At 27.9% G+C, this 21,969-nt stretch overlaps 2 protein-coding genes across 5 annotated transcripts; one reads left to right on the top strand and one right to left on the bottom strand.

Moving 5' to 3' along the window:
* Window positions 1-2,643: 2,643 nt before the first annotated feature.
* LOC132940317 (transmembrane protein 47) lies at window positions 2,644-11,217 on the bottom strand. 3 transcript variants are annotated; one of them, XM_061007837.1, is made up of 6 exons: window positions 10,906-11,217; window positions 8,379-8,461; window positions 4,776-4,965; window positions 4,563-4,712; window positions 4,424-4,486; window positions 2,644-4,349 (listed from the first exon to the last, which is right to left on the bottom strand). In XM_061007837.1, the coding sequence occupies exons 2-6, from the start codon at window positions 8,436-8,438 to the stop codon at window positions 4,201-4,203; spliced, it is 612 nt and encodes a 203-aa protein (XP_060863820.1). In that variant the 5' UTR covers window positions 8,439-8,461; window positions 10,906-11,217; the 3' UTR covers window positions 2,644-4,200. The 3 variants fall into 3 exon arrangements, with proteins under 3 accessions (XP_060863820.1, XP_060863821.1, XP_060863822.1); XM_061007838.1 differs by having other exon boundaries at window positions 8,379-8,458; XM_061007839.1 differs by lacking the exons at window positions 8,379-8,461; window positions 10,906-11,217 and adding an exon at window positions 5,944-6,592.
* On the top strand, window positions 6,789-20,015 carry LOC132940316 (serine-enriched protein). Of its 2 annotated transcripts, none has more exons than XM_061007835.1 (8): window positions 6,789-7,298; window positions 13,784-13,988; window positions 17,510-17,654; window positions 17,816-17,933; window positions 18,201-18,358; window positions 18,440-18,571; window positions 18,664-18,849; window positions 18,943-20,015. In XM_061007835.1, the coding sequence occupies exons 2-8, from the start codon at window positions 13,798-13,800 to the stop codon at window positions 19,147-19,149; spliced, it is 1,137 nt and encodes a 378-aa protein (XP_060863818.1). In that variant the 5' UTR covers window positions 6,789-7,298; window positions 13,784-13,797; the 3' UTR covers window positions 19,150-20,015. The 2 variants fall into 2 exon arrangements, with proteins under 2 accessions (XP_060863818.1, XP_060863819.1); XM_061007836.1 differs by having other exon boundaries at window positions 6,793-7,298; window positions 18,947-19,115.
* Window positions 20,016-21,969: the final 1,954 nt, after the last annotated feature.

The raw sequence follows: 21,969 nt of genomic DNA, 5'->3' as shown, positions 1-21,969 counted from the left end.
TAGAATACATTTATTACTTACTGTTAATATACAATTTTGTGAATGTGTCATATTATCCATGTTAATAACAATATGAGTCATAACATAGATTAATCATTATAAGTATTTAAATAAATGTATATTTTACATATTAAGTCAATAATTATCACATAATTATAAGTCATATATAATTAATAAAAATCGTAAAAATAGTAATGATTATAATGATAAAGACAAAACAAAATATAATCATCCAAAAATCTAAAATACAAATTTATAATCAATCAAATCAATTCACTTCTATATATTATTTTTTTTTTAAATCCTAAAATGAATGAGCCACGTTTTTTACATAATCAATATTAATCATCCATAGATATTTAATTTTTTCTATGCTTTCTAATTATATTTTGCGTCGTACAGCCACGGAACGCTTAGTTTAAAAATGTTTATTTTTTCCTGATGGAATTTACAAATTCATTTTTGTACCTTTATGTTTTTATAACCTAACCGGGATTGGTAAATTGGGTCCTGGAAAAAAAAAGATAATAGGTACTTACCTAAATTGAGTCCTGAAAATAAAATGTTAGTCAAATTTTATAATTAAATTATATTATTTTATATTACATAATTATATTATGTTCTAAATAAATATATAGTACCTATAAAATATTGTTTCTTTGATCTGCCGAAAATCGTGTTACTAAAAAGATTCTCTCAATCGTACAACACCGGACAAAAAACTAAGGGTATATTATAATATGCATTAACTAACCATAATGTATTGTAAATAATTATGAAAATATGAAAATGTGCTAAATTAGTTCGGATTTACATGACATTTTTAATTGATATTGCAAGAAAATATTATTATATTAGAAATGTCATCATTCACTAACAAAAACAATAAGAATTTAACATTTGTCAGATAATCATTGTGTGCGAATTAACAGATAACTCCCGCCGAGCGGTTTACCAGTTTCTTCCCCCCTTTTGTTTTAATTAAACATTTATTTTACAATCTGTTCATAATATACCTATATTGAACAATAAGCGAATGTAATGATGACTGGATGAAAAAAATATACATGGTTCACTAAATGAAGTATCCTCCCATTGGAGAAACTTCCGAGGTGTTGTTTTAATAGGTAGGACCTTTGTACATACCTAGGCAAATAATATCTAGTATCATAGAAAATAAAATACAATAATTACATTTTTTTTAAAAAAGGGGGAAAGTAGGTAGGCAACCACTTTTCTGTAGTGTTATACAGACGTGCATTTTGAAAATATATCACTGTAAGGCATGTGTTAAATTTCAACTCAATCATAAACGAAAAAAATTATTCTGAGCGCAGACAGTCTGAAGCCTATACCTACTAAGTATCTAAGATTATTATAGACTTATATTGCTACTAATTACCATGGTTATTTATTTTACAATTAATAAAGTGATATAAACTATAAATCAGTGGCCCTATCCCCCCCAGAAAAAAAAATTTCAGAAAATTAAAAAACTATTTCTATTGTTTATGAAACTTGCTACAAATAGTGAAAATACGAATTTGTATATTCATACAGGAACCGAAACCTAAAATAAAACGCAATATTAGTATGCTACGCTAATGGGAGACCGTGACCATAGTGGCCTAGTTAAGTCAACTATGTGTGAACTAAGATAATATGGACTGGAAACGATGTAGTTGGCGGGTTAGGTAGTTTACGGATTTTGTGTGGATGGGAAAATTCATGGAGCTCCCAGAATCTGGAGGTGAATTATTACAATATTATAATTTGCTATAGGGATTTGGATTTTGCATAAACCTATAAACGTTTATATACAGGACAATGTATAAAAAATTAAATATATGTATGGACTATGGGAATAGGCGTCAGGATAGGACAGATTACCTAGATGTAACCGTATAGTTTCCAATTTCTCCTTCTACGAAATGTCCGTACGTAAACTGGGCCACTGATTCTATAATAGTATCGTTTCCAGTCCATAATATTACCTTAGTTCACGGCGTAATCACTGAATAAGACTCCCTCCCCCCCCCCAAAAAAAAAAATACTGGATTCGCAATTGCAATAGCTTGAAATTAATCTAAATATTTTGAAAATGTCATTGTGTATAGTAAAATATAGTAATAATTTACGTTAATATTTTAAATCCCGCGTTTATATATATTTTTGAACTAAAATCGTTAATATTCGCTTACATATTCAATTTAGGCAACATTTTAAATTCAATGTCTAAAATAAAATTGTCCTTTTATATTTATTAGATTTTTGGGTTTCAGTATTTACTATTTAAGTGAATAATATGGCCATCACTAAAGCCCTAAGTAAGTCAATTGCCGGTAAGGCCTATGGTATCCAGTCCTATACCTGGATTAAAAGTAAATTATAAATGACACAATTATCAGGGCAGGCCGGTTTAATCAAATTTAACCAAATTGGTCATGGGTGGTTTGCACACGTTCTACTCCCCGAATGCACCCTAATTGCTGGTGATATGTCTAGGTGAAAAATAACCAATATATTTATTTTTACAATACACTAAGACTAAGTAGGTACTTACTAACAAAAATTACATTAGGATATTTTAACTTATACTTTAAATAATAGGTATGAATATATATTTTTAAATTAAAAAATAAATTGCAGTTAATGTTATATTTATTTTAATACTTACAACATTCATTTGGAAGTAAAATACAATTGTGTATATTATAAGAAAGAATATAATATGTCCTAAAAGGCTAAAAATATTATTTAATGAATTATTTGACACAGCTAATTTAGTAAATGATAACAAACATAAATGATCCTACAATTATTTATAATAGAACTGTAGCAAATAAATTGTAACAAAATGTGCAAATAACATAAAAATACATTTTTAAAGGGAGAGTTATATTAGGATGGACGGCTGATCTGTAAATCTTAAGGGTAAAATAAATTAGGAGCACTATAAAAACAGCTCAATTTAAAGATATGTAGTTTTAACAAACGTCCTTAATATATATAGTTAAAAAATATAAAAAAAAACTTAAAATAATAGCATGTTATGTTGGAGATTATCATTTCTCATGAATATGAAATAATTTTTATACATACACTAATATAAAATCTATTGTGTGTCACTAAGTTATATTTAATTAAAATTATAATAATAGGCAAGAATACAATAATATATTAATAAAATGCTTTGTATAAAAAAAATCAACGGGAAAATAAACACTGATAAATATATAACGGGATAGTCTTTAACAAGGTTGGGGTGACAACATACTATATACAATCAACAAAATATAGAAATTATATGCATATAGGAATGTCAATTATACAGGAAGTTTTTCTTTAGTTTTTTTTTTTTTTTTTGGTCTTTGGCAGGGTCAACTCTCTTTGGCTACTGCTTGTGTAAGACACAAGCCGAAACATAGTATGATATACAAAATATTATAATATTTACATTTGTTTTTGTTACTACTAAATTTAAATATTTTAACAATAGATAATATTAGATATGAACATGTTATTACTTATTACACTTGATCAGATAGTACATTATAAAAGAACTCGTGTTACACAAAATTAGTATTATTTTTACATGGTGTCATCGGTATGTTTACTAATAAGTAATAACTATAATACAATTTAAATTAGACAATTTTTAAACTTGAATTAATATTATAAATTATAACTCATTGCCAATTTGGAACAATGGGAAATGTTTTAAGTAAATTTAATTTGTGATACTCATAAGTGTAAGTCATAAACAATAATGTTAATAATTTGAATAAAATACAAACTACCATAATCACATGTTAATAATTATTAAGTTAATATAAAATTCTATCTTAACTCTTCACTTGATACACAAAAATCTCAAGTTATTATGGTTAAAATATGAAAAAAATACAACATTCAACTATCTATAAAAAAAAAACCTAATGCTAATTTGATTATGATTACTGAAAGAATCTTTTACAATTTTATTTAGTATAATGTGCGCAAAGCAAATATTCCCCCACCAGAATAGTTATTTACTGTCAAAAACCAATGATGTAATATGGTTTTTGACATGTGTGACGTGTTAGTTAGTAAATCATGGTAATGACTGTCTTATCATAAAAACAATAAGATCACCCTGCCCGTCGTCTGACCAACGGCGGAAGGTCACTAAAGTACTACGTCAGGCAGGGGCGCCGCACACTAGGCGGACGAAGTCACTTTACGTTCTTTATAGTAGATTTCTTCGGATTCTTTGTTGCATAACAGCAATACAACAGCACCAAACAAAAATATTCCGGCACCCCATCCAACGCCGTAGGCCCATCCAAACTCCCACACAGTGCGGTTCCCTAAAATGTTTTATTAATACACAAATTTAATTAATTAAAGTTAAATCAACAGTAGTTATAAGTCGACAACTTACCTAAATTTAATTCAGCAGCAAAACATACTGGATACACAATCAACGCTATCAATAAGGATAATACTGAAAACAAAACATATTAGAGTTAATTACAATGGTTTGTATGATGCAATTATAAAGATTCTTGAGGTATACATACATGCAAGTAACATAACGTAAACAGCTACTCTGTAGAATTTGTATTTGGTTCGTTGATCTTTGCTTCTCAACCCAAGCCCCGTTAAAAGAGTAGCCACTATGTCTGTGACCAACGTAACTATACACAAAGCTGCAGCTACTCTTATGTATCCTAAGTTATTACAAACAATTAGTTAAAATTGAACAGGTGAACAAAATTAAACCTGATACATACCAACTTCACGTGTTGGATAACAATCTGGACCGTTATCAGGTACATTAAATGGTAACGGTGTAGGAGCATTGACCGCAATGCAATGAGAAAACAAACCTTGACGCCAACCGGCTGACAATAACCAATCAGTGGACGTCAACGTCAGTAGCATCAGAACAATTACAATTAGACCACATATCAAAGCGATCACCTATGAAAACAAAACATAATATTATTTATAAAAGCCCTAAAATCGAACAAACAAGATATAATATCATGAGTTGTTTTTGTGATGAAATATAAAAAAAAAATAAATATTATTTTTAACATAAAAACATATTTTTTGGATAAATACATATACTATTATTTACTTAGCACTTTAATATTTTGGTTTTTAATTTATTGTTGCAAACTACAATCAACAAGTACCTGAATTAAAAAAATATATTTAAAACATAAAATAATTAACAAACAAATTCAATATCAATTATTATTATTAGGAACAAAATATTTACCTACCTATATTCATTAATAAATTTAGTTTCCTTTTAAAATCAAATAAGAGTGATAAGACTACTATGTTATTTCACAGCAGTAGGTACTGACAGTAAGGATCTATTTCAATAGAATAAATACCAAGGGAAATATCAAATGACTTATTGAAATGCTCGAATCAAAAATTATATTTTCCATGTGTGGGTTTCTAAATTATAAACTGATCCTAAAAACAATAACCATCATGCTTGTGGTCATACAGACAATAACTTTCATACGCTTTTGGTCCTATCAGAGCACAACTTGAGGGGCCCCCTGCAGCCCCGGTCTCAGACATAATTAGGGGCCCCTATATATACATTTTATACAGTTATACGCGTTTTATTTATACCAATCAACATTAAATAATTTATTAATAATCTTAAAAAAAAACAATATAGCAAAATAACTGAATTTAGTGTAGTTAAGGGACTCCACCAAAAAATTAGCACCTGGTCCCAAAATGCATAAGTGGGACTTTGGATCTTATAAACAGAGGAAACTGCATGACCTGTTACCCCAATCCATCTTAACCCACCATCACTCTGACACTCTATGTACCTATTATACCTTTTTACCGATAATAATTGCAAGTAGGTCTGTACGTAAGAGTAAATATTAATAGCTCTTCCTGCCCTTTATACTTCGTCCTAACCTGAGCACTGTAACCCTTGTCGGACTGCATCGACCTGCCGTGCCAGTCTTCCGTTTCTGCAGCCGTCGCCGTCGCCGGATGGAGCGACAGTTCCTGGCGCCGTTGCCACGTAGTATCCACGGCCGTCCGTGACAGGATCAGCTTGCCGCCGTATTGCGGGCCCGTCTTGTATACGTGTTTCTGGGCAAAATGCCCAGAGCGATTTTATGGATTGTAAGATGTATTATACACACACGCGAGCGTGTTTAATATGACGCGCGTATTCAGATAGAGAGGATTATATTATTAAATATATCGAATTTGGGGTGATAAAGAGACAAAGAGTAAAATCTTATAGTAGGTATAATATTATAAGATACGCGTGTCAGTATTATTCCGCGAGCACGTGCACAAAAGCAACGATCAGGATAATACAGCAATACGTATTTGCGGCTATTCCGAGAACAAAATTTACTTCCTTCAGCCCGCGTTCGGTTTCCGTGTATAATAATATCTATGAACGTTCGATTTCTCTATGGGACTCTACCTATATCCGGAACGTCAATAAAAACACTCGCGAGAATATACGTAGACGCGCACACACACACACACACACAACACACACACACATACATACGTACAATAACACACAGTATAAATGTATAATATTGTCCCTCCCTGTGCGGATCTAGGCGATTGGCACGCGCACGCTCGAGAGTTTACCCCACCCGCAACCCCCAGATTGCATTTAGCGGCGATTCGCGCGTATAAGAAGCCATTTCGACGAACGCCGACGCAGATGGGCTCGATCGATGAGACGGGGCCACCGAACGCGCCGCCGCGATGACTACACGGCCGCTAAGGGTGGTTACTGGTTATTACCTTAAATATATATATATATATATATGTGATCATAATACACGTATTAGATATTGTACTTTATTATTATATATATATATATATAAAAACTTTACAGCCTACGCGCGTTGCATCGTTACCGTGCCCTATATTTCCATCAGCGAAGTCCAAGATAAACATAATATTTTCACTCGCATATCTCTTCCAGTCTCTCAATAATATACATTTCAACCACGCCTCCCACGCCTATCTAGGGCAACTGCACAAAGTTTAACGTAAATTTGTGATTTTTTTCTTCCCCATATCATATCTATATATATTATATTCATTACACCCGTCACGCAACTACCATCCATACACCACTGACGGATCGAACTAAAACGGACGCATACCGCGTATTCATACACTTATTTATAGACTCGTGCAGCATCATAACTGGAACTATTTACAATAATTTGTACATTATTGACGACTGCAGCAGCAACGATATATTATAGACGGAAATAAATTGGTCCAAAGTCAGTATTATCACTATTATAATTAATACATACAATTTATTATTATTATTATTATTAGTAGTAGTAGTAGTAGTATCAGTAGTAGTAGATATCTATATTATTATATTATAATTATACATATTATGCACAGTTATTTTATTTATGATGACGTTCCGAAAACCACGGCTCTCAATTATAATTTATAATTATATCTATTTAAGGGTACACCATATTCTAACAATCACAAAATAGATATGTGTAAAAATGTGCTAAATCGTAAATTAGCTAAAATACCAGTTGAATGAAGTCATCACATTATATCACACTAAAGTAGCATAATATCAATATGGTAGTATGGTACACTGTCATCTTCATAATATTTTAACTGTATGCGTTGGTTGTAATCCAAAGTGGACAATAATTGATTGCTTTGAGTAAAAGCCTTACTCAATAATGTTTGTAGTTTTTGAAATTGTCTAGAAGAAATAGTAAACCCATTTTTTTAGAACTTTTTAATTATGAGCAATCCGAAGTTATTTTTATGCATTTTATATCATATTGTTGAAGGACATTTGAAAATCATATTCATATTTATTTAACCAAGTAAATTACCAATATATTCATATGCATGCGTAGACCTGAATTTCAGGTGATGCCAACTGCAATATTTTTGGTCCCCCTTCTAAAAAGGCAAGTAAATTATTATGAATGTTTTGATATTAATAATTTAATTTATTTTTATATAATATATAATAATCATAAAAATAATAATAATTTATCACATATAATAGAAAAATTACATTTTATGTAGTTACAACAGGTAAAATATAGCCAATGAGGCCCAGGTTTAGGGCCTTAATTTTTAGGGCCCTAATTATAAAATATCATAAGGTGACCAGGCACATCCCCTGTGCACAAAAGTAATTAGTCATATTGCAAAAACTACAATACTATCCTCTTCTAATAGTAAATACTAAACTTTTACAATCACATTAGTTAATAATCTCAGACCTCAATTTGTTAAAGATATATAATTGTTAAAAAAATATGTATTTACCCAGCATAGAATTCATTACATATCAATAATATAAAATAGCTTACTTTTAAAGGTCTAGTGATAGTAATAGTTTCAACTGTAGTCGATTGGGCCAATTGGGCCATCTTATTTATTTATTTGATAACTGCTGAAAAGAAAAGAAATATGTTAAAACAATATTTGAAGAAACTAAATTAAGTCGAGTTATAAATTAAAAACTGATTTTAAAATGTTATATAGAAATTATTACTACAAAATTGGAATCCCGAAGTACTAAAATGAAAAATACTAAGAGGTTTCAATTTATAATTTAAACATTAAAAATAATTTAACACACATACCAGTGTTTAAAATAAATGTTATTAGCCTAATTTAATGTTATAAGTAGAGAATTTTATTGGTTTTTAAGCAATCCAATTGTGATAAATGCATACTCTAAAAGGGTGTGTCCTAAAAAGTAGTACTTTTTAATTTACCATTGATTAATGTGGTTGGAGATTGGCACCCCCAAAATTAAAATAATAATTTTTTTTGGGCTTTGGCTCGTTTTGTGTAGTAAGATTTTAGTCCCCTTCCTAAAATCCAATAAAATATTCACCCATGGTGGTCTTTACAATGGGAAAGGCTGTTTAATTAAAAAAATTATTGTTACAATAAGCCAAACAGCCCAATAATATATTTTAAAGTTTCTATATATATTTTTAAAAAAAAACACAATATTTATGAAATTTTTGAAAAAAATAAAAAACAAATAGGTAATACTTGGTAATTAATATGAAATAAAATGGAAACAAGTAGTTAGTCTAATACATGTTGTCTACCAAAAATTGTTTGATCCAAATATATTAATACCTATGCAATCTAAAATATTTGTATAAGCTATCACAAATTAAAATATAGGTATATCTTTAATTTGTGCTTACTATCTTATTATTCTTACATACAATTTTTTTATTAAAATACTATAAAAAACCAAAATTTGATGAAAAATGCAATAGTTTATATTTTTTTACGGTGTAAAATGTACGGGAATTGTCATAACGTAAAATGATTAAAAATAAAACTTAAAATTATGGGCTATCTTCCTGTATGCGCTCTACCGGCAGCATTGCGACTGCAGTATGCGCTCTACTGTGTTTTTCCACCCTACAACTATGTTTCATTTATAGACAATATATTCAAGTATAAGTGGGATGATGTAAAGTAGTTTTAATAACGAACAAAAATTGTTATGAATAAAGTAATGAAAATGATTATATTATAATATCAACGCACGTCATTGTTTTGTCGCCGTCTCGTTATTTGTTTCAATAATAATTATAAATAATAAATATAAAATGAAATAAAAAAAATTAAATAATATTTTAAATAAATATTAAAATACTTGTGCCATGTCCCTCAGAAAAGCGTTAAATGTGTCACTTTTATTAATTCCTCTCCACCACGTTTCAATGAGATACCTGTAATTATTATTATTACTATCACATTTATTGCATAATATATTTTCTAGATTTACTAATAGATTTTTCGCAATTAAAAAATTAGTAACTGTTTCTTCATTTTGTATGATTTTGTAAAATTCTATTGCTAACATTTTGAACGTAACGTGATGAAAGTATAAAACCGTGTATGAACTCAAGTATTGTCACCCAACGACTAATATTATACGATCAAAAAATATGATATGATGTAGAAAAAGAGAGTTCTAATCTTTATTACCATTCAACAATAAAGATATAAATTTTATAGTAGAGCGCATACAACAATCGTCCGATAATCGCAGGTAGACCGCAATCTGGGGTAGAGCGCATACAGGAAGATAGCCAAATTATGAATGGATATTTCTTGCGATTTCAAAAATTGATTATAATTTATTCATTTTTTAATCCGTTTATATTTAGTGCGTATAAATGCATATTTTTGAACCTTTTAAGGCATATTTTTCCAGTTAGTGCATAAGTGCCTGCTAGTTTAGGAATTTTTAAGCCCTTGTTTAACTTACAAGCCCTGTATACCACTAATATGAACCCAGCTACTGTAATTTGTAAACACTTAGTCACTTATAACTATTTATTTATTACACACCATTATCAAACGTTAAACTTTATAATAATAATATATCCCACCTTAGCTTAAGTTTGAATTATATGTACTAAACATAATTTTTATATAAACACATTAGTTTGAAATATTAATTGTTAAACAGAGATTTCCCACTAAATAAATAGTACTTTCACATGCTTATAAAAAAACAAATACTTAAAATTATAAAAATTAGTTAGTTACTTATAAAGCATGTACTGCAATTACTTTACCTAGACATAGATTGGTTATTCCATTTAGTCTTAAATACAAGTTTTACCTAGGATGATTACTTAATGCTAAATAGGTGAATCTCAAAATGCTATTGTTTAAATGTATGTGTACATTCTAACTTCTTAAGCCCAACCTTAAAAAATATTCTGACTACGATAAAAACACGTATAACTTACAAATTACATGTACGTTACCTATACTTAACTGACCTAAATTTTGGTGTTCTGATATATACTGATATATTATGTATTATATTATTATAAGATCAATACTTACACCTCGTATAGACTAGTGTCCAATATAAATATGGTATCTATAAATCCACATAGTATTAAAATATTTGAACAGCAATATTTTACATCCCAAGTCCTGAAATAAATTGAGTGACACAATTAATTATATAAACGCTACACCAAAAATCATGATAAAGATTAAAGACTGGCCAATTTATGGTACAAGAACTAATTAATATCTAAATAATGATTGTTTTTTTTTATCCGTGGTTGTGAATTGTGATTGTGTTCAATGTGTTCACTTTTCAGTGTTGAATGTTGATCATATTATTATGATTCATAATATTAATATTATCAACTATCAAGTAAAAAACACAATGGGTATTTATTATGGTAAATAAAAATATACTATCACTTGTTTACAAGCAATCAGTCTGACCATATGATAATTTTGAAATATATACGTATTATAAAATATAAATAATAAATAAAAAGTTTTCTGCTACAATTAATTTATTTTATTTCTTATATAGTGTAGCAATTAGCAAGTTATAGGGGGAAATCGGGGCGTGCTTTATTGTGGAAAGAAAAATTGAAAGTGAAATTATTTCCCACCCCACCCCTTGACAAATTCCTGTGGATGACATTGAATGTCCCCTACCTATTTGCATTACAATATAGATAGTGATTTTAACATGCTCGTCCTCATTTGTTCCCTTAATACCTATTACTTTTTTTTACATTTTTTACATTATTTATATTTGTATTCAATTTAGAGTGCCTGTCACTTTTATACTGTGGATTTTTTTCCAACTTCTACTGTACCTACACTGTAGCATAGGTGCAATTAGGGGGGATAAGCCCCCCAGTTTTATCGGTAGCTCACCCAGTTTTTAATCACATTTTAGTTTGAAATTTTAATTATCAGAGTTTGTGTTGCTGATACAATTTTAGCCCTTCCCAGACAAATATCCTAAGTTGCGCCTATGCACTGTAGTAGGTACTGCAGTACAGTTGTAGGTGTCGAGTGTAAGTGTTTAACACATCATTGATAAGTCACTGTAGTTTAAACAATTTTATCTGTTAAATTTGAATTTAATAATATAACTATCATTCGTTGAATATACGAAAAACAATCATTCCGAACGAATATGCCCCAGACAGCATTTTGAAATGATAATATTATAATAATATTTTTAGTAAAACATTTGCTGTCTCGGTGGTTTGGCGATTGTCAGCATTTATATTACTAAGTACATTTTATAATGATATGCCTATTAATATTCGGTATTCCTATTATACTATTATACTTAATTTATTTTACTAGGTATTAGTATTATAGAACGTTATATGTGTTTTACGATATAAATACGCTTAAAATTAATCTAAACATAAATGTCACTGCCTAATATATTAATATAGTATGATATTACAATAATATACGAAAAACTCACTATAAAAGTTTCAAGTCCCCACGAATAATATTTTTGAGTTACAACAAAATACTTAACTAAAATCATTATTCTTCGTTTAAATATCTAATTTAATCAAAATTTTAACATCAAATATCTATAAAAAAATTGTGCTTTAATTTTGTTTCAGTATACTAGTGACTAATGAGTACCTAATGAGGTATACCTTTTTTATTCAACATTTTATATATTTTTAAGTATACAAAATAATTTGTACATTTTCCTGATTTTGATGAATTTTGTCAAAATTTTAACTTAAAATGCTTATGAAAAAAACTTTATTGGTATTTAATTTTCACGCTTTTTGACAGAGCAAACAATTTTTTGTAAATTATGCCACAAGCACTTGATGAATATTTTAAGTAACTACGGTTATTCGTTTATTAAATAATAAATATTTGGTCGAAAACTGATATGCGTCAGCGTCAAAACTCCAGTTTTTCCTAAAGGAAAAAATATCAATGTATCATATTGTATTGTTTGTAAAAAATAATAACCGCATATTAAATTTTCGTAGAACAGAATCTCAATTGTATGTTGTTAGTTTTTAATTTTTATATTATACTGTGAATTGACCTATATTATCAAACTTAAAGCAAGAACAATATCTGTGTTTGTTTACGTTGGTCTTTTACAATATTTTACGTACCTATTATTATTAACTTGTATATTATATTTTATTATTTTTAAAACCTTTAATTACGATCTATTATACATTTATAAATTATTATTGAGAAAACGAACGTAACTCACCTAAAACCAAAATATTATGATTGTCTTATTATAATCCTCAATGTACTTAAAAAAAAATTGCCCAACTTACGCATTTTTTTAACTATAAGTTATATAAGTCTATAACCTACCTAAACGCCTATACTTATATTGGTTGAAAATGTGGTGCTATAATACATAATTGGTTATTAGTTAATAAAGAATGAACATTTTATAAAATATTAGCTAGACTGCCTGTATTTATTTATTTATTTTTTTTATTTTATTTAATATCGGTAAAGATTACTAGGCCTCACTGAGTAAAACTCGTGTGGAGGCCTAGTATACAATATACATTTATTCAACAATATGTATACAGGTACCTACTAAACCTATGACCAACCTACTTTTTTTTCCACACTTAAGAACAAGAGTTAAAAATGTAGGTACAATTTAACTTTAGTGTGAGCCACACCTAATTTTTGAATAGTGCACGTATAGTGGGTATTGGGTAAGTATTGATTCGTAGATGCATTCTGTTTTTAAGGTGACGAAAACAGAAAAACTCCACTGATTAATAATAACTAGTAATCGCTTAATGTACTATAAATTATAGATAAATATTCGATGAATTTTGGGCGGGAAGAGGCAAAGTGGGTTAAAATAAGTTCAAAACTATTGTAGTTTGTTGCTGTTGCCTATTATAAGTTAAATTATTGGTTTTTTAATTTCTTATAGATATGTGTTAAATAATGAGACTACAAGGAGACATGGAATCAACCGATGACGAGCTTGACCAGAGTGTGTTCGAAAACAAAAATGGCCTAGCTGACGATATGGCGTTCCTGGCCAGTATGCCCGAATTATGTGATGTAACTTTTTTGGTCGGCGATACGAGAGAACCAGTGTGTGCTGTAAAAGCAGTCTTAGCTGCAAGGAGTCGGTAAGATAGTTACATTTTTAATTATTTTTGTCCTATAGTATGTAAAATAAATATTATAATATGTAGCTACTATTTTAATATAAATATGTATTTATAATTTATATCAATATATAATATTTAAATTATGGTTGTTTAAGCAGAACTAAGAGGATCTAATTTCAAAAGCTTTTGAATATAATATGATATTGATTTTAAAAATTCATTATATTTATGTATTATACTGTACCTACATACATTAAATATTTTACGGGAGTATATTTGTTAGATTTAATTAATAAAAACCAATGGTATGATATGATTTTAATCAGATGATATCCATAGTCGAACATTTGGAAAATCCACTTCTTGGTGGCTGCAATGCTGCATAAATAATATAACAATAACATACAACGTTTAGTTCTTTGTAAAAAGGAAAAATACGTATTTTAAGTCTGACACTAATATAAACAAAAATAAATCGATAGAAACAACTAAACCAAAGGCGTTTAAGAGGATGTCAGCACAATATTTGTTTACTCTCTCAGACCCACGCACAACATAGACAAAACGCTTTTACTAAAGTAGTTTTTTTATAATTTTTGAGTAATTTTAGAGCAAAATCACCTATTAAAAAATTTTTAGAAGGTATAATATTTTTAAGGGTATGACATGTTGGTTTTCTATTTTATTAAAATTTGACTTCGAATTGGACAAAAAAAATAAAAAAATTGTTTGTAAATTTAAATGATGTTTAAATAGTTTTGAGACATTATTTAGACAAATCTTTATGTCATCAAAAGTGGAACTAGGAAAGTGAAGACGGGGATTGATCCGCGGGCGTACAATTTTCGTTGGCGTAATATTTTTATGGGCCTATGTTATAGTCTTATAGTTAAAATACTATTTTTATTTCACATAAATGTATTATTTATGATGTGGTGATGGCCATATTTGAAGGAAAGACAAATATAAAATCATATACGTTCAGCTTAAAATAATATAATTGTCATTCTTTTATTAAATATTACTACACCGCGTATAGCAAAAATAGTAGATACAAATTAGTAATTACCACGATGATAAATCATAAATGTAGTATTTTGTCTTTTGTCATGTACTTTGTATAGTTTTTTATAATTAATAATAAAAAAAAAAATTATAGTTGTGAAATACATTATAATATTATGTATAGATTATCGCATATAGATATAGTATCTACACTATTTTTAAGATTCTAAGCGAGATCAGGCAATAGGCATTGTATTAATCCTGTGTTTTCGTTTAAATTTCTGATTCACAAAAATTATATGCACAGGTCATAGATATAGGATACCATAGATTTATAGGTATTAAACTGTTTTTGCTATTTAAATACTTATGTTTATAAAGAAGTTTATTAAAAGGACGTGATACCCGCATGTGTTGTCTCCGTCTTACAAGTGAGTAACATACCAAATTTTACGCTCAGCAAAACATATGTAGCTCCGTTAATTTAAAAATTAGAGTAAATTAACCTCTTATAAAATATTAAGGTAAGATTATTATCTAGATAACCTCATGGACTTTTCATTATATTTTAATTTTAAAGCGAGCTTATGAGTATTTTAAATTTGTAAATTGTTTGTATATCTTAAAGTAGTCATAAATCGTCATAAAGCCTTATATAGTTTTTAATAATTTTAAACGTCACGTAAAATACATGTTATTGAAAATACACAGTTCCTAGTAATATAGTCTTATATTTTTATCAATAACTATAGTCTTTGCTACATATAATATACTTAAAAATTCCAAAAATCAGAATTGTTGTCTGCGTCTTACAAGCGCGTAACATACCAAATTTACGCTCAGAAATTCAAGTTTTTAATGCCGTTAGCTTAAAAATTAGAGTGAATTGACCTATTATGAAACTTGATCGTAAGAACATTATCTGTGTTTTGTTGCAAGTTTTTTTTACGATAATTCAGTTTTCAAGTGAGTTATGAAAATTTTTAATTTACATTTATTATACACGCTATAACTCACTCAAAAACTAAATTATCGTAAAAAAACTTGCAATGAAACATAGATAATGTTCTTACCATCAAGTTTCATAATAGATCAATTCACTCTAATTTTTAAGCTAACGGCATAAAACTTGAATTTCTGAACGTAAATTTGGTATGTTACGCGTCTTACAAGTGCGTGCGTAACATTAAAGTAACATTAACATAGCAAAGAAGAACGTGAGAAAAACACGTATAGTTCTGTTGGTTTAAAAATAAATTAGAGTGAATTGACCTCTTATAAAATTTAAAGGTAATGATTATTATCTAGGGCCCCACGTAAGCTTGTATTGATATTATTATTTTTAAGTAAGTTATGACTTTTTTTAAACTGTTCACTTTAAAATGATCATAACGTATGCATTCCAATAGAACAGAGATCAAAACAACAACGTGGTAGTGTGGAAGTATAAAAATGAAAAACAATACACCATGTTTAATACTTCAATAATAGTTTTTTAATTATTTTACTACATGTCAACAGTCAACACAATATAATAAAATTCTAAGAATTATTATTATCTTGTTTATATAACTCAGAGGTGTCTTTGGCAGTGATGGTCAGAATTATAAGAAAACGCCATCATTTTTTTTCTAGGTATTATACTATAATATAAGAACACGTGCATGTACACCAAAAACACATGGATTTTTAAACGAATTTAGTAAACTTCCTGTAAAAAATGTTGGTGAAAATATTTTGTAATTTATATTATTGTATCATACTAATCATCATTACTTATCAGTTATCATTACTTTTCAGTATTTTGTGTGTGATATTTTAAATACCGAAAATATTACAATATTTATATTTCACTTTTATACGTGACCTAAAGCCTAAAGATGAAAATGGGGATTGCCGATTGGTAACATGCTTGAGCAATACAATCATATTATCTTCTATTTGTTAAAATAAGCCTATTTAAGTAATTCGCAGTAGAGAAATAAATTAAATTTGTGTAATTAATAATTATCATATAGAAAATAATTAAACTTCAGGGTTTCTAGTTAAAAGTTAAAATTAATAAAGATTGTAGTAAAAAAAAAAAATATATTTCATATTAAGTCTGCAGGACTTTGGCCATCTATTAAATATACTATAATAATTATGTATATATTCTAATCAATGATCTGGGCTCACATAAGTCATACTTTAGGTGCAGTGAAGTTAATTTTTTTATGAGATGGGCCACGGGGGTGTTAAATCTAGTTAAATCGGTGAGCTTAACTGACTAATATTTTTAATGTTTATGACATTGTTATAATGTTATCGCTACCGTCACCGTTGTAGTTAAAAATTTTATAAAATATATATAATATATAGGTACCTATAGTCTATACATATATATAATTATTAACTAATAAATAATTAATATGTTTTATAGACCATGTGGCATGTAATACAATATATAATTTAATATAATGAAATATAAAAGTTTTCTGAAAAAACATTTTTTATTTAACTAATATATTGTTTATCAAATATTGTACTTTTAGAGTATTCCATAAAATGTTATATCAGCCACCGAGCCCTCAAAGAAAAAAAGAAGTTTTACCTAAAGAGACTACAAAACTAAGACGGCCTACATTTCTAAAACGAAGCAGTGAACCGCTTCTCAATGTAAAAAATGCCAATACACAAGTATGATTAAAATTTGTTGTTTGATTTAACATTAAAGTAAGGTGCCTACTATAAAGTAATAAATATTAAATTAGGTATATTTCTGTCTTACCCGACACCCTTTTTTTTTTCAATTTTGTATAGTGTTTTCTTTTTATATTATCATAATATGTATTATTTAGACTCAATCGAATCAACATCAAACAGTCGTAGTTGATGAATTTGAACCAGACGTATTTCGCCAACTTATTGAATATATTCATACTGGTTGTGTAACTTTGCAACCCAGAACATTATTGGGTGAGTTGAGTTAAATATGCATTGTAATAACCTATATACGTAGGTACTATTTGAACACCTTTAAGTGTTTTTCGTCTATTTAAAATATACATTCATTTAAATTTTAAAGATTTACAATTTATATATATTATATTTATACATTTTTATATTTCACAGGAGCGTTTTATACTGTTGTATAGACTTTATTACTGCTCTAGCGTATAAGTGTATTTTAAAAACGACTACTAAAATAAATTGTATTTTTGATGATATCCTATATGCTTATAGGAGTACTGAATGCAGCGGATTATTATGGCCTGGAAGATCTACGGAAGGCGTGCACAGGCTTCGTTCAGTGCTGCATAAATGTTGACACGGTCTGCGCACTCTTGTCATCAGCAGAGCGGTATATTCAATACAAATGTACTAAAAGCCTCGTTCAGAAGGTAACTTATACTTATTATATTTTCTGTTGTAAAGATTCACCATATTTGGTTGACACAATTTTTAACACGTACGTTGAATAGGTTTTGGAGTTTGTTGACGAACATGGAAACGAAGTGTTAAACCTTGGATCATTCGCTCTATTACCACTACACGTGGTCCGGTTGATATTAAGCAGAGATGAACTAAAGGCAGACGAATTCACTAAATTTCAGGTACCTTATGATAGCTGTGTATCTTATATTATAGAAACATAAGTAATTTTTTTCAAGAATATCAATAACCCCAATATAATTGTATTATTAAGGCCGCACTCATGTGGACAATGAAATATGGTGATACAAATTCAAATGTTGACTGGAAAGAAGTTTTTGTGGAAAATTTTATGTCGTCTATTCAATACCACAAAATACCGGCTAATGTACTGATGAATGAAGTGGAACCTTTAAAACTGGTTCCATACGAAGTGATCATGACATCATTAGCGTATCAGGTGCGCAACAAATTTCATTAAAATATAATTATTATAGTACCTACTCAAGTTCTATTGGTTCATGAATAAGTGCTCATGATGTTATTGTTCTAGGCAGACCCCTCCTGTGTCGATCCCGACAAATTGAAGAGGGCCTTGAGAATGGGTAATTATCATGGACTGATGGGCATCAGTAGTACAATTGGCACCGTAACGGCTGAAAGAACCATGTCGGTGCAAAGTTCGGGCACACATCATGGTTCCAGCTCGACTATTAGCTCCATTGGATCTAGCGATCTAGTTGGTTCTGACAAAACTTGATCCGAGAGAACTCCAAGTTCATAGGCGTGCGCATTAGCCTTAACCTTGGTTTTATTTAAACAAAAACTTCCATTTTGTTATTAATTAGATATTGCGTCTAATTAATTATAAATTATAATTATTAAATTCTTATTGACATTAAACAATCAGATTTATTCTAATGAAAAGACTGTGATGGTTACTAAAATGAATTTTACTTGAAAACAACAATATCATATATTATTATATTATATACAATTATTATTATTAAGGACCAATTATAATCTAAAGTTACCTTAAACAATAATGTGAGCATAATATAATTTTTAATTACATTTCAAATCCTATCCGCGCACGCCTATGCTCAAAAATAAAAGCATTTTAACAAAAATGAATTAACTTGAGATCCGTATAAAGTTCTATTTAAATTGACGCCAATCTAATTATTAAAATTCAAATAATCACCATAACCAATGAGATGTTTAACTATTTGAATTATTTAATATATACATGATACATTATTGTACCTATTAGGTATTTATTAGGTATCTTTAAATTATTATAATATTTTTATTCAAATTCAATTTTTTTTCTGTTCCTACATTTTTTAAACACAATATATTGTTCATGCACAGTTTGAAAATTCACTATAAAATAATTTAGTTTATTACCTACAATTTAAAACTAATGAGTGATAAAATAGGTATTTTGTTCCAATATTTTGTTCCAATTTCAGCTTAAAGATACTAGATAATCATGTTTGTTAATTCTATTTAATGCAATTTATAGTTTATAGCATTTATAAAATTAATATATATTATTGAAGTACACACAAAAATTATAAAACTCGATGTATATAATATATAAATATATACTTATGTACTGGACTATGCTTTTAACAGTAAAATTACTCATTACCTCAACAAATATTAAATTTGCAAAAATATTTTTTTTACATAACTTGATATAACTATCAAACAAAAGGTTTAGTAAACAATTTAATTGTTTCGATTTCAAAAAAAATTTTTTACTGTTTTGATTGACATATGTAGGGTTAGGTATGGTATTTTTTTTATGAGTGAAATACTTTCTTTGTTTAATAATTAAATTTTTAACCAGTTAATTAAAGTGTTATAACTTATAATGTCTTATAGGTACCTATCTACTATTTAATGTTTATTGTTAATTAGTGCAGTACAGTGGCTGATAAAAGGCGGGGCCAAAGGGCGTTTGCCCCCTTAGGCTGTCTTTTAAACGTTATTTTTATTATAATATTTGGCTAAAAAAAAGTAATTTAATTTTTGAAAATTCCCTCCCCCCCTTCCTTTGAGTGACTTTAGGATCTGCTACTGGTAGGGTACCACTGCAGGGTTACTCCAAAAAATTTTGGTTCACTACTCAAAAGTCATATTTCACTCATCAAAACTTCAAATATTGACAACCGACTACTAAATAACTAGGTACTTTAAAATTCAATTTTTATGAATTTAGTATTCTCAGAAAGATATTTTTGTTCAGAATAGGAAATTAAAAAATTATTACAAAAAAAAAAACAGTCTGTTTTTCAGACATTTTGTAATGTTGACTTCAAATTATGTAAAGAAAATATTTTTTAAAAACGTTCATGCTTTTAAAGATAATAAGTGTTTACTGTTATAAGAATTAACACTCTTTATTATAGGTAATCAAATTCATATAATTTCATAATAGAATCTAATGAATAAAAAACTTAGTTAATTTTAATTTCATTGGCCTGTGGTTATCATAATTAAATGTTTCCCACTTTTACAAAATTATAACTTAAAGGATTATTTTATACTACATGATTTGTGCCAAAATGTATTTATATATATTTAAACTAACAAATAATTTATGGATTATATATTATATATGTGTTGCCTAATCTATATTTAAATTATTTATGTGTCTTTTATTGATATTTTAGTAATATTTAATTTGTTTAATAATAATAATAATAATAATAATATTTAAATATGAATGTCATTATGTACTTTGTGTCTTTGTATAGAAATTATAATCTTAATTATCATTTTAAACTATATTGATATATTAAACGTAATATTAGAAATTACTAATTAGAGTATAGTTTCTTTTATAAAGTTAAGAAATATACATATATATAAAAATTGAATATAGTACCTATACAATATATATTTACCTACTACTTAATAAAATATTTTGATTTTAACAAGTTATTGAAACTACAAAAACTTTTTACTAAATTAACATTTACAGGTACTTAATAATAAAGAATTATACCATTATAGAAAATTCATATTTATAAAATAAATATTATATTGTATGATTGTATTTTTGACTATTCTGAGTACCTATAAAATACAATGCATAAGTTATAAAATAATTTAAAAAGTTTTATACTTTATAGTTTATGCAATATTGTACATTTGTACGAATATTATATTCGATATTGGCAAAATAAAAACATATTAATAAGAATAATTGTAAACGAATTATGTTTATGATCTGCATTCTATATTTGTTATTCATTTATTATTAACAACTACCTAATACCTAAGTACAAGTATTTAGTACTTACCTTTAATAACTAGTAACTTAATAATATAAGCGCTTATAAAATTTAATTGGTTTTTGATCGAGTGGAACTGTTTTATTATTATTTTGTCTGTTTGTCAACGATACTCTACCGCCCTACCTATTCTAGATTTAAAAAGAAAAATTTTTATGAATTCTCAACTCAAAATAATTTGCTAATTTTCGTGAATTTTCCGTATTTTGTCAAAATTTGAACTTTAAATGCTTATAAATAAAAACTGTGACTAAGGATTTTTAATTTTTTTC

This window comes from Metopolophium dirhodum, chromosome 3 (genome assembly GCF_019925205.1).
Source record: "Metopolophium dirhodum isolate CAU chromosome 3, ASM1992520v1, whole genome shotgun sequence".
Taxonomy (NCBI): Eukaryota; Metazoa; Arthropoda; class Insecta; order Hemiptera; family Aphididae; genus Metopolophium; species Metopolophium dirhodum.
This window is presented reverse-complemented; position numbering and strand designations above follow the sequence as displayed.

Bases quoted from the DNA above. Each gene is read 5' to 3' on its own strand.
- LOC132940316 (XM_061007835.1), top strand. From the start codon at position 13,798: ATGAGACTACAAGGAGACATGGAATCAACCGATGACGAGCTTGACCAG. The intron at 18,572-18,663 runs GTACCTTATGAT...TGTATTATTAAG, and splicing joins ACGAATTCACTAAATTTCAG to GCCGCACTCATGTGGACAAT. The intron at 18,850-18,942 runs GTGCGCAACAAA...TTATTGTTCTAG, and splicing joins TGACATCATTAGCGTATCAG to GCAGACCCCTCCTGTGTCGA.
- LOC132940317 (XM_061007837.1), bottom strand. From the start codon at position 8,438: ATGGCCCAATTGGCCCAATCGACTACAGTTGAAACTATTACTATCACT. The intron at 4,713-4,775 runs GTATGTATCAGG...GTAATAACTTAG, and splicing joins TTATCCAACACGTGAAGTTG to GATACATAAGAGTAGCTGCA. The intron at 4,350-4,423 runs GTAAGTTGTCGA...AAAACATTTTAG, and splicing joins TGCTGCTGAATTAAATTTAG to GGAACCGCACTGTGTGGGAG.